This window comes from Zootoca vivipara, chromosome 6 (genome assembly GCF_963506605.1).
Source record: "Zootoca vivipara chromosome 6, rZooViv1.1, whole genome shotgun sequence".
NCBI classification, from domain to species: Eukaryota; Metazoa; Chordata; class Lepidosauria; order Squamata; family Lacertidae; genus Zootoca; species Zootoca vivipara.
The window spans coordinates 14,118,241-14,131,968 of NC_083281.1; the positions used below are offsets into that span (position 1 = coordinate 14,118,241).

At 48.7% G+C, this 13,728-nt stretch overlaps 1 protein-coding gene across 1 annotated transcript; it reads left to right on the top strand.

Annotated features, from left to right (window-relative positions):
* Positions 1-1,435: 1,435 nt before the first annotated feature.
* On the top strand, positions 1,436-12,558 carry THAP8 (THAP domain containing 8). Its single transcript, XM_035120222.2, has 4 exons — positions 1,436-1,637; positions 5,148-5,340; positions 7,304-8,326; positions 10,092-12,558. The coding sequence occupies exons 1-4, from the start codon at positions 1,555-1,557 to the stop codon at positions 10,236-10,238; spliced, it is 1,446 nt and encodes a 481-aa protein (XP_034976113.1). The 5' UTR covers positions 1,436-1,554; the 3' UTR covers positions 10,239-12,558.
* The last annotated feature ends 1,170 nt before the right edge of the window (positions 12,559-13,728 follow it).

Below are 13,728 nucleotides of genomic sequence, written 5' to 3' on the forward strand. Positions count from 1 at the left end.
TCCCGTCAGTCACGCCTGAATGTAGCCAATGAGGAGGGCGAGGCGTGTCCGCCAACCGCCTTTCCCCGCCGGATGCTGCTAAGCCAATGGGTGGCGCCGTCCTGCCCTCCTGGCTCTCTGCGTTCGTGGGTTCGAATCTCATCCAGCCCCGCAACAATGCATGTTAATTTTATTAAAATTTTTAAATATTACCCCCCCCCGCCATCTGAGACGCATAATCTATTCGACGGCTTCGATCGGCGGAATTGACACTGCTATAGGTGCCACATAATGCCCTTTCTGCGTTTGTAACAACTACGGTAGCCGTGCCCACACTTTGGAACTCCCTTCTATTGACATCAGGCAGGCGCCTTCACTGGGCTCTTTTTGGCGCCTGCTAAAAACATTAGACAGGGCTACCCAACTGCGCAGAAAGTCGATGCAAACTTTAATCCGCTTAAAAGCATTTTGACTTTTATATGTTTTAAAGTAGGATAAATTTTTCTTGATTTTATTGTCTTTTCTGCAAACCGCTTTGAGGTTTGTTTGTTTGTTTTCCAGTCCAGCAGTGTGTAAATTTAATGAGATAAATATGAAACAGATCCTGCTAACAAGCGGCAAATTGCTCAACTGTCCATAAAAGAACGCGTCTGTTCAGAGTGCAAGTTTAGAAATTAGAATTTAAAAAGAAAGAAAAATGGGTCTACTCAGAAGTAACTTCCACTGAGATCAGCGGGGCTTACTCCCAGCTGACAGTCCCACGGAACTCTTCTGAGTAGGAACAACTTCTTGGGTGTTTTTGCTTTATAGAGTGTGCCTGCGCGAGCGCACGTGTGCATTACTCTGCATTTCATGACGCCGCCTCCTGTGACTGTAATAGATCCGAGTCCCGCGTGGTTTGCATTTTCCGGGTTGGCTTTGGACGTCCAAACAAATCAGAATAATTGAATCGAATCATGGGATTGTAGAGCTTGAAAGGAAGCGGAGGGTCATCTAGTCCAACCCTCAGCAGAAATACCGGAGCAGCGGTATTTTCCCCCCGCACCCCACAAAAAAACAGCTCTTTCTCTAACGCAGGACAACGTACCAATGCACAAACTTTGAAATTGGTTGGCAAACTTCTCGAACCCCTTTCCCCGCACGAAATAAATCCCAGGTGGGGGGAAAACAGTCGCTCCTCCCTTGGCTTCTTGGAGGGAGAAAGACCTGCTCCCCAGTAAGATATTTCCAGCCTGCGACATTTTCCTATCTCTACTGTCTCACCCGCCTTGCCCCCACCCACACGCTTAGGACGCGAGCCGACGTTCTCCACTTTTTCCTATCTCTACGATCCCACCCCGGGCGCCATTACCCCAGAGGCCGGCTTCGCGGCCCCGGAACGCGCGTGCGCGAGGGCGGAGTCTACGGGGAGGAAGGAGGAAGAGGGCGGTGCGAGGCGCTGACGTCGCGACGTCAACAAACGCCCGGTCGGAGGCGGCGAGGTTGGGCTGGGCGCTGCTTCTCCACAAGTGCTGCTGCTGCCGAGGCCGCGTGAGGGAAGCGCGGCGGAGGGACCGGGAAGAGGAGGCGGCGGCCATGACCAAGTACTGCCGGGCGCCCAACTGCTGCAACTCCGCCAGGGAGCCGAGGCCGGACAACCGGCGCCTCAGTTTTTACAAGTCAGTCAACTTTCGGGAAGCTGGGGGCGGGGCGGGGGAGTTTGTAGAAAAGGAGCGTGACGTCACGGGAGAAAGAACGCGGGTGGGTTGTGACGTCGCGGGGCAGCGTTGTGACGACACGGGGGGGGGAAAGGGGTCGCGGCCGCTCACACCCCGTGCACGCGCGCAGCCAGTGCCGGATTTATTTGCCCAACCCCCGCCCCCCAAATGATGAGTCTTTGTAAGTGTTGTTTACAAAGGAACTTTTGTTATTGCTCAATGCCAATGGGTTTGCATTATTAAGTTTTAGCCGTCTCACCCTTTGCTTTTTCCTGTAAGACCAATGGCAGTCGTGAACAGTCGTCCACAGGTTTACCACACCTGTCAGCCCATCGCCCATTCCCACCACCCTTCTGAGTATTACCCCTGCCCACCCTCTCACTATATACTGTATAAGGGTCTGATGACTTCTGTTTCAGTGTATCTGAAGAGGTGTGCATGCACACGAAAGCTCATACCAATGACAAACTTAGTTGGTCTTGAAGGTGCTACTGGAATGATTTTTTTAAAATTTTGTTTTGACTACAGAAAACCAACACGGCTACCTACCTGTAACTATTTCAAGTTAGAGCTTAATATTTATTTCACTATTAATATACTTCTTAATTGTATTTCAGTTCAACAATTGCTTTGATATAATACATCTTTTGTGATGTGCAAATGGCTTGAGATACCTTTGTTGTTTAGTTGTTTAGTCGTGACCCCATGGAGCATAGCATGCCAGGCACTCCTGTCTTGCACTGCCTCCCGCAGTTTGGTCAAACTCATGTTCGTAGCTTCGAGAACACTGTCCAACCATCTCGTCCTCTGTCGTCCCCTTCTCCTTGTGCCCTCCATCTTTCCCAGCATCAGGGTCTTTTCCAGGGAGTCTTCTCTTCTCATGAGGTGGCCAAAGTATGAGGTCCATAAATTACCATATAGCATCTATTCAACACAAAAAACAGCGACCATTTGTTGTTGACAAAGGACAGCTGGACAAATAAAGGGCCCCATTACCTTCAGGAACTTAGGGCCTCATCAAACCTAAATCTGACCCTGCAGCACTTTACACCCACCTGCATGTGGGGAAGCCAAGGAAGTGGGGAGGGCGCCCTCCCTCAAGGGTGAGTGGTGGTGGAGATAGGGGTGTTAGGATCTCCTACTCACGAGTAGGACCCTGGCAGAGACATTCATTCCACACATTCCCACTGTGTGGAATGAAAACATATATACCATCATGTGATAGACAACAATCCCATGACAGCAGACAAGGGAAATGAATCTCCCAACAACAGGGACTCCCCCTGGGTTGCGGGTGCTTTAAATCGGGCAACTTTTCTGGACCCAGGAGCCACGCCTTTGGGGTCCTGTTTCTTAATCTTTCGCCATATATTTTGGTTGGTGCCCGTGTTTCCACCCGCCCTGGATCAGGTTCCAGCCCACCAGTTGAAGACCAGTGCTTCAAATCATCATCGTCATCATCAGTATAAATAATAAATTATTATTATTGTAGTATTTTGTTATTTGTACCCCGCACATCTGACCCCAGCACTCTGTGCAGCTACCAACATTCATATCAAAACATATCAAAACATTGCATATTAAAAAGCTTCTCTGCAGGGCTGCCTTCAGATGTCTTCTAAATGTTATATAGTTACTCATCTCCTTGACATCTGATAAGAGGGCGTTCCACCATTCATCAAACTCCTGGCTGTAGCCTAGATACTTTGCTGTCTTGTTCGCATGACATCACGTTAAGCCTGCCTTTGCCAACCAGCTGGCAGCCTCAGGTGTTTTGGACTACAACCCCATTAGGAATTGTAGCCCGAAATTGCGGGGTGGTGGCAGGCGCCAGGTTGGTGAAACTGGCTTAACCCAGGCCTGGCAAGCTCAACATGTCGACACTGGCATGTATATTATGATTTGTTTTTAAGACTGTGGTCCTTGGAAGGAAGGACGTCCCAGTCCTGTCCCTCGAATTTCACTTCCTAGTAAGCAACGTCCATGACTTCCACCACATTGGTTTTATTTCTTTCACCCAACCTGAGGAAGCCAGAAAGAGGAACCAGAATATGTGGTTATGCTTTGTAACACGGTCATGTTGCATACATCTCAAGCCGCTTTGGTTGTCTGTTTTTGCAGAAAAACAAGTTATCAGTACATTATTATTTAGTCTTTCATTTCTAGAGCTTCAGATATGGGATGTTAACCTTGGGGGTTGGCTCTTGAATGGATAGTGAAGAGCCCTCCCTCCTCCTCACAAAGGATCCTTTCTGGGCAGCCTCCAGATTGTTTCATCCTTGCTACTTAATTCACTCTCTCCTTGATAATAGGAGACAGGCCAAACTAGATCAGAAGTTGGTGATAGGAGAGCCTGACGTTGCATTTCTTTTGGAAGTGCAGGGTGGGATTCTAAATATGGACATTAGCCCTGGGAGGAGAATAGTTTAATCATTCTCTCTCTGCCCCCGCCTTGCTATTTTCCTAGTCTAAATCTTCCTCCCACCTCATTTTTCCAGTGGGACAATATATTGTAAGGGAGGAATTTACCTTGCTGGAAGCAGGGTGAGGTCAGGAAAGGAATATCCCTTTCCCCAGCACTTAGGCTGTGTACATACCCACGCCTTTAAAGTACATTGAGAGAACATTCTTTCCCCCAAAGAATTCTGGGCATTGTAGATTGTTAAGAGTTGCTGAGAACTGTAACTCTGTGAGGGGTGAACTGCAGTGCACAGAATTTTTTGAGGTGAAATAATGTCTTTTGAGTGTTCTCTAAAGGTATAGCATGTGCAGAGCCTATGATTCTGATCTGATTCACACTTGCACACCCTGTGGCTGCTTTTTAAAATTAAAAGCAAAGGGATTGGATATTAAGTCACTCAGCTTGTCTCATTTGACTGTTGAGGTGTGTATGTCTCCCTTGTAAAATGAAGGTGTCTCACATCGTACTATGTATGTGTTTGACGAAAGGGTGCTCAGGTGTGTCAGTATATTTATTTATTTGGCACCAGTCATGCACATGCTGCCTTAAAAAGACCAAAAGGCAGCAAGCAGAGGCTGGCCCATAAGGGCAAGTATGGTTTTGCCCCACCAACCTTAGTCTGCCCTCAGCCAGTCAGCCACCACCTGCCTGCCTTCTATCTTAAATCCAAGCCGGAGGGTGGCTCTGCTTTGTCAACAGCATCTTCTTTAGTCTCAGCATTATCCTTGTAAAACTCAGCAGGGAGGAGGATGGGGGCAAAACCAGAATTTGTTAGCTCTGCCTGTCATTGGCTCTGCCTCTGCCTACTGCATTCTGTCCTGGTAGACACCAGACACCCCTGGTGAAAGGACAGGTCCTTTCCCCTAGAAACTTACATGCTAGAGAAAAAAATGAGGGAGACAACAGGTGACCTGGAGAGGAATGGAGGCCTGGGCTAAACAGGGGAGGAATGTGCATTTATTTCAGCTACAGGTGTGTAGACTTTGGCATTTATTCACTTCGCCACACAGGTTTCCTCTGCACGATCCTGAACGTCTCCAGCAATGGCTCTCCCAGATGAACCAAGAAAAGTGGGTCCCGACGAAGCACCAGCACTTGTGCAGTGAGCACTTTGCCCCGTCCTGCTTTGAATACCGGTGGGGGGCGCGCTTCCTGAAGCCTGACGCTGTTCCCACCATCTTCCAGACCTCAGATGGCTCGCTGGTGAGTGGTTGGTCACCTGCCAAGAAAGTACTTCGGAGAGTTAAGAGTGCCATATTCCAAGCTGATGTTTTTGCTGGGTGGTGTATCAATAGCTTAAGGACATACCAGAGGAGCAGGGATCCTCTGGCCAAAAGCTGTGCCCATGTTTGCCTCTGGATATGTCTGCCTCTGGCACATGGCCCCCGGGAGGCTGCTCCTTAAGCAACATGGCCCCTGGGATGAAAAAGGTTCCTTGACCCTGACATAGCATTTAAATAAAATCTGTTTAGAATTGGAGCCTTTTCTGTAGTAAATGTTCAGGGTGGGTTACAGGAGTGAAAGAAAAAAGCCAGTTGGTAGCTGAAGAGTGTTTTTCCCCCCCAATTGTATTTCATAAAATGTATACACTGCTTGATTGTAAAGCAGTTTACAAAAAATGTAAATTAACAAAATTATCGAAATTAACAAAAAGAATGTAAGACTTTCAAAAAGTTGAAACAACAATAGACTAAAAACAGGTTAAAACTTGCCCCAGCTTTCTAAACATCTGGGTAGACTTGTCTAAGCACTATTGTTTCTAGCAAGGGAAAGTGCCGGCCTGATATCAGTGGGTGTTAAGTCATTTTGGTTGTGCACTCAAATTTATCAGCCGACAAACCCACAGCAGACAGCTGGTTAAATTTCAGAGTGGGCATGGTCATCCTATGTTTAATCACTCCACTTTTGTGCTTGGGAGATTCACTCACTAATGACAGAGGTTCAGTCTGTACTGGATCCTTGCATGCCTCTTTGCTCTCACAAACTATTTATGCTGATGACATCACGTAGTTAGAGGCAGCCTGCTTTCTAGAAATCCCCCCCCCCTTTGGTGGCTTATATATATATATTCCAGCTGCGCAGCATCTTGGACTTGGATCCGAGAGCAAACAAACCTTTGCCATGTGATTTGTAACACAGAATAATAAACACTGCAGAGTATTGGATTAAGAGGTGGATTTGTGTATGTTCCACTATGTGGGGCTGGGAGCATGTTTTGAGGGTAATAACTGCTGTGTGCACACAGCAAAGCAGTTAAAGCCACGTTTCCTAAACACTCGGCTATGTCAGGTGAAGATCAAAGGCTGGCTGAAGAGGGACCAAAGCCTTGAGTGTAGAATAATGCCCTGATCCTTTCCTTGGTTACTCAGGTTCTGCACTCCACATGCTGCAGCATTGTAAAAATGTCTGCGTTTATGTGAAACACTTTTACCTGGCTCTTTGGCTCATGTGAGATGAGTGATGAACAAAATAGTCCCTGCCCCACAGGCTTACAATCTTAATAATGGGACACAAAATAGAAAAGAGCTTGGGTAGGGAAGCAAAGAGGCATTGGTTCTTAAGTTTACGCAATTCTTATAAATGACCAGCTTAAATATAAAATGGTTGAGGGAGAGGAGCAGAACTAACTGAGTGGCGCTCCAGCAACTGATATTCAGAAGCATTGTTGCCTCCCAGCTGTGGTAGCACAGCAGAGCCATAATGGCTAGTAGGCCTGTCCTCCTCCACCAATCTTCTTTTAAAGCCATCCACGTTGGTTGCAGTGCTCGTCTGTTGCATCAAAGAGTCTTGTGGTACCTTCAGGTCCAACACATTGTTGTTGTTGTTCGTCTTGCATCTGTCTTACGTCGTGATAAATCTGTTTAGTCTATTTTAAGGCACCACAAGACTTTGTGGTTAGTGCTTGAATGTGCGTGCTTCTTCCCCTGTTCTCTCATCTCTTTTTCAATCAGTATCTTGCCTCTTAGACTAAACCTGTGAGCAAAGGCTGTGGGGTGTTCTTACATCTTTGCACAGCTCCTAGGAAATTTCAGGCACTTTAAAAACAAGGGGAAGGAACGTAGTGTGGGGTTCAGGGCCTCCTCTTGTCTAGCTCACCTTGTGTGGGGATCGGTAACCCTGCATCTTGGAAGGACAGCTGCTCATTTGTCTGCTTTCACTTTTGCAGAAGAGGGAAAACCCGGCCAGGACGTCCTCCAGTGTCCCAGCTAAGAAGCTCATCATTGAATGCCAAGGGGAGAGGAGCGTGCCAGTACCCCGAGCCATAAGCCACCCTGAGCCAAACGCCCTGGAAACGCTTGCCATCGCCATTGACCCCAGCGTGTCAGCTGCCCCCATCTACGTGGAGACCCAGTCCTCCGCCTCAGACATCCATGCCCTCTCAGGCCCCTTGGTTGGGGCTGTGAACCTCTTGCCTTTGGTCCAAATCGTGGAGCCCCTCAAGGCTGTGACTCTGACTGTGGCTTCCCCGGTTGATGCTGGCCAGCCTCTTCCGGACCGGGTGGAGCAGCAGGTGGTTGACTTCTTGGCCTCGCTGCCACCGGCAACCCTAGAAGCTATGCCGGGCTCGTCCAGGGGGGCCTCTGAGCCCTTTTGTGCAGAGGTGGTGGCGGCCGCCGACCAGCCGCCGCTGCGGGCCCTGGTGGCCGACCCAGTCATGGCGACGGAGCAAGGGGCGCTCATCATCGAGAATGTCTCCATCGAGCCGTTTCTGGAGGCTGACCCCTCCACCACCACTGCTGTCCTGAGCTCCCTGCAGGAGCCGCCCGCCGAGATGGTGGCGTACTTTGAGACCATCCCGACGGCACCCATCTCAGCTGCCGCCTCTTCCGGCGTGACCCCCCCTGAGACGGTGCTGTCCTCTGCCCTGAGCCTCCCCATTGTCTCCACCGTCCCCATTGTCTCCAACCAGGCGCCTCCAGAGGCCCCCCCGGCGGAGGAGGAGGAGAGGCTGGAGGAGCTGAGCTCGGCCGAGTCCTTGGAGGAGCAGCTGGAGGAGCATCGCTACCACAAGCATGAGGGGACGGCCTCGGAGCTTGTGGAGGTGGTGATGGGCCTTCAGAAGAAGGTGAAGGTTCTCCAGCAGAGGCACCGCCGGCACTGCGCAAAGCTGGAGGCCATGGAAGGGGTGGTGGAGCAGCTGCGGAAGGAGAACCTGGTGTCCGAGGAGAAGCTGAAGCTGCTGGAAATGGTAAGGTGCTTTGCAGGGGGGGCTCATCTCATTGGGCTGCATCCGCAGCTGGGAAATGGAGAGAGGCGAGCACGGGTCTGAGATCAAGTCTGCTGGGATTTCTCAGCTTCTGCGTTCTCTTTAAGCAGGAAGTTTCTAGACCTCATGAGTACAGGGGGCGCTTGGGAATATATATTAAAGGGAAGAACCTTGAAACAATCGAGGAAGGTAAGTAATGGATTTTGGCAGAGGGTTCATATACACACATACATACACACATTAAAAACATTCCCAATGATAAAGTAATAAAACATTCCGAATATTAAGCCAAATCGTAAATCTTTGTTTGACTTCCCATGCTCTGAGGTCGGAGGATTGCCATCATCTCACATTTGCGCTACTTTCTTAATTAGTCCAGGTGGTTCCCATAAATCAATCCGATGTTAATCCTTTGTTCATTTTCACAGCCTCTGAGTTCGTCCAGCAAGCGAGTTATATCAAAACAGTATGTTTCTGTGTGGGTGTTTATTTTTGCCCGTGTCTTTCACTTTCACTTCTCCATGCCTGTATTATCCAATACAGCAAGTCCCAAAAATGGAGGAAATCTGGCTTTCTGCCAATTCTTCCAGGCATAAGTCCGAACCTCTTCGTTTCATCTCATACCACAACAGATAAGCCTGTACTTAGACTAGAAGCCTCAATTCCCATCTTCTGCTCTTAACAGTCCATCAAAATTAATTGCAAATTCATATATCTTTTACACACAGTTAATAATTAGATCAAAATTATATCAATATTACAGTACAGTACTATCTCGCTTGTGTACATAATCGGTATTCAGACTTTCCAGGGGGATTTGCCAAGTAAAGTAGCAAATACGCAGTATAGTGTGCGTGCACACGAAAGCTCATACCAAAATAAAAAAACTTAGTTGGTCTTTAAGGTGCTGCTGGAAGGAATTTTTTAATTTTGTTTCGACTACGTCAGACCAACACGGCTACCTACCTGTAAAAAGAAAACAAAGGAGGCTCACCCCCTTTCTCATTCCGACAGACCAGTTCCATAATAAATATATTCTCTCTTCCATGGGTTTTGGCGGGGGGTTCTTTCCTTGGTGGGGGCATGTGTTGAATGATCCTCCTGTTCCCCTGCCCAACCTTAAGCTAAAGGTTCCGCAGCTGTTATCCACAATAGAGCCTCCAGTTTCAGGGGCAGTCTAGCTCACAGTCACATTCAGAAGCAAGATGGCGGATGAGACGAAGCCGCTTTGGCCTGCTCCAGCAAACCCACCCTTGCATTTTTAGCAAGGTCTGCCTGTTTCTCTTAAACATCTGGAGGGCGGCATGTTGGCTAGCCTTGGCTCGTACATTTATTTCAACGACTTACAGGTCACTTAATTGCAGGGGGTTGGACTAGATGACCCTCTGGGACCCTTCCAGGTCCAGAGTTCTGCAAATCTATGAACCATAGCTCCATGGTAGAGCATCTGCTTTGCATGCAGAAGAGCCCTTCTGGATCAGGCCAGTGGCCCACCTAGCCCAGCATCTTGTTATCACAGAGCCCAATCAGAAGCCTATTATGGGAAGCTCGCAAGCAGGACGTGAGTAGTGTTCCACAACTGGTATGCAGAAGCACTGCTGCTTCTGACAGTTTTATTGCTGTAAACCGCTCGGATGAATATTTATTTAATGACACAGTGATATACAGATATTTTCATAAACGAATAAACCAACAAGGTGTTGGGGACCCTCTTAATCTCCCCTGCTCTGTTCTCCCCCTCACTCAGGCCTGCCTACAGTCCAGCACTCTTGTGCCCGAAGCCGGCGGTGCTGTGGCCATCATCTGCCAGGACAATGACCAGGCGCTGGTCTACGCCGTGCCCCAGCTCCCAGAAGAAGGGAACGAGACCATCATCCACGTGGAGGAGCAGTAATCTTGGAGGCGGCAGAGGGCAGTTGGGAGCCAACCCTTGTTGCGTTCCATTTAGCCGAAGGCACCTGTCAGGGAGGTCCCCGGCGCTGACGTCCTTCAGCTGCGAGAATCTCAAGCCTGGCGCCACCGGGCCTCTTCTTATTTCAGCTGCCTAACACAATAGCCTTATTGCGACGGTACCTTATTTTGCGGGAAAGTTGCCTGAAATAATTGTACATAAAAATTGGGTGGGGTGAATTGAGCCACTGAGTGTGCGTGTGTGTTTGCCTCCTCTTCTGCACCTGCGCTTGAGCCTCGAAGCCGCCGCTGCCTCATTTGTCATGATAACCGCTGCTTGGTGTGAGCCAGACTGTCCTTGCCAGCTTGCTTTGCTAGCAAGGCAAAGGCAAGGGCGGACAGGCCCATCTTGGCGGCTAAACTGCTGTACCGCTTTTTGGGCACCTGAAATTGCCACATTTTGCTGTTGGGCCCTCTTAGGTGCCTTTCTAAAGGGCTCAGCTTCAGGACATCTCTCTCTCTCTCTCTCTCTCTCTCTCTCTCTCTCTCTCTCTCTCTGTCTCTCTCTGTCTGTCTGTCTGTCTGTCTGTCTGTCTGTCTCTGTCTCTTTGTGTGTGTGAGAGAGAATTGCCCCTCTCTCTTCCCGCTTCCAGCAGAACTTAATGCACAGACTGCTGGTATCTCAGCACTCTCCACATTAATCTGAAGGCAAAAGTATTTGCTACTTCTCCCCATAGACCTTTCATACCTAGGCGCATGTGGGATCATAAGGCCACCTGGTGCCTGGGAACAGGTGGTGTCCATACGGGGGGGGGGGCGTTTAGGAGAGAGAAGCAGAAAGGAATCTCACACACCCCCTTTGTGGAGAACATGTAGTGGAAGCCATTAACAAGAGGCCGTGATGAATGGCAATCCCACATGCACTCCTGCTACAAAACCAGATCAGATTGAAACCAGATCAGTACACAAGAACATAGCACCATCCACAGAGCTGAGCTGCGAAAGTGTTTTGAGCGTTCCAAGGGACTCTCTCTAATCTTTTCAGCTGCTTGACAGATTGCGTAGTAACAGAATCGTTTCAGATCCAGTGCCTGCGCTTGCGTTGACCCATAGCAGCTCCTTGCGGTCTCTTGACGAGCAATTCTGTTCAGTCGAGTAGTGCAAACAGGCCATGTCTGACTGAAGGTGAAGGCTTGGTAGGGAGATTGTAGCAGCCTGTCTCAACTGTCTTAATCTAGCAAACTTCAGGGAAGTGCCAACATGGTGCACTTCAGCTCGTTTGTCAAAACGTTGAAGGTCTGCATTTGACAACAAAGCCTCCATAACTTACAGCGCAACCACGGAGGTCTACCTGAGCCCCACTCGGGTATTTAAATTCCTCGCATGGGTGAGGAGGTTGAGGATGACTATCTCCACCCCCATTGTCTCCCCACAAGGTGGGGGAGCCAAACATCTGCAGCAGAGTGCCTGTCCTGCTTATGTAAACACCCCCTTTTTCTGGTGATCTAGAACCCTGGAATATCAGAATTCTAGAATCCACAGGGAGCCTTCCAACACACGGAAGGCAATATTGCCAGCTTCAGGGAACATGAAGGAGGGCAGTATCCCCATGCCCCCACCCCTGTTCCCCCCCTCATGTGATGCAGCCAGCAGGGTGGGGAAGAGCTTTGGCAGGAAGCATATCTGGGTTGCCTAGGGCTGTTGTTTCCTCCTAAGGACCCATTGCTACACTGACTGCGCTTTGCATCCTATTCCAAGGATCCTGTCACATCCTTTGCTGGTTCAGATGGAAGATCGCCTCTGGTCCTTCATCCTGCTTCCCACGGTGACTTGCCGGGTGCCCCTCGGAAGGCTGCCAGTGGGGCTTGAAGGCAAATAGTACCCCCTACCCCACAATCTGCTCAGTGGCAGATTCTCACATTAGCAGATGTTGCTTCCCTAAGTCACTATCATGTCGTCAGGGATGATAGTGGAAGACTTTACAGGAATGTCTGCTTCTCCTTGGGTACTCTCAGTCTTCCATCTAGACTCCTTTCAGCTTTTCTTTTCTTTTGAGGATGTCCTCTTGCAGCTACCATCTTAGGGTTTCTTGTCATGCAATATTTTTGCCCCATAACCAGCCAAATAAAGTTGTTTTGAGTTTGTGAGTGAGTGGATGTTATGATAAACCCTCCTTTAAAAAAAATGTTATTAAGGTTTTGCTTTTTTTAAAAAAAAAAACACGGGTCTCTGTAATTGAAAGTTAATCGAGGAGTAGGAGGAAAGGCTGAAAAATAAAATGCGACATTGTGATTGTAGATCTTGGTGATGGGCAGAACCTGACGGTGGGAAGAACCTCACAGAGTGGTGGGGGTGTTAACAGTGCTGTAATACAAAAAATAACCCTAATAAATGGAATATTGGAAAATGGGGCAACGGCTGAGAATCCTTCTGTAAGCGGAAGCTTTTGCTGTGTTAAAACTTGGAAGAGTTGAATACCCGCCTTGGGTACCCCCCACCCCCCAAAAAAACCCAAAGGAAAGGTTGGAATTGGTGACCTAAGTTGTGTTGAATTCTTTGGGAGAGTACAGAATGTGATGCCTGGATTTTATTTTATTTATATTTTATTTCTATCCCGCCTTTCTTCCAAGGAGCACTCAGTTGTTTACATAGCTGTCACCTTCTGCAATTAATGCCCACAACAATCCTGGGAGGTAGGGTTAGAAGAAGAAAAAGAGGAGGAGGAGGAGGAGGAGGAGTTTGGATTTGATATCCCGCTTTATCACTACCCTAAGGAGTCTCAAAGCGGCTAACATTCTCCTTTCCCTTCCTCCCCCACAACAAACACTCTGTGAGGTGAGTGAGGCTGAGAGACTTCAGAGAAGTGTGACTAGCCCAAGGTCACCCAGCAGCTGCATGTGGAGGAGCGGAGATAGGAACCCAGCTCACCAGATTACAAGACTTACCTCTTTTAACCACTACACCACACTGGTGAGAGTGAGAGTGACACTGCCCAAGGTCACCCATTGAGCTTCATGGCTGAGTGGGGGATTTGAGCCCAGGTCTCCCAGGTCCTGGTTGAGCACACTGACCACTATATCACACTGACACTCAGGGAACCTGCCTTCACTAAAACAAGTCAGATGCTTTTTAAATGAGCAGGGGTTGGCCTAGATAGCCCCTGGGGGTCCCTTCCAGCTCCTGAATTCTATGCTATGTGGAGGGAGCCTCAGGCTGGTGAAGGCCAGAGGCCAGCAAACGTTTTCACCAGGGGGCTGGTCCACTGTCCCTCAGGCCTTGTGGGGGGCCGGACTATATTTTGAAGAAAAATATGAATGAATTGCTATGCCCCACAAATAACCCAGGGATGCATTTTAAATGAAAGCACACATTCTCATGTAAAAATGCCAGGCAGGCCCCACAAATAACCCAGAGATGCATTTCAAATAAAAGGACACATTCTACTCATGTAAAAACACACTGATTCCCAGACCATTTGCAGGCCGGATTTAGAA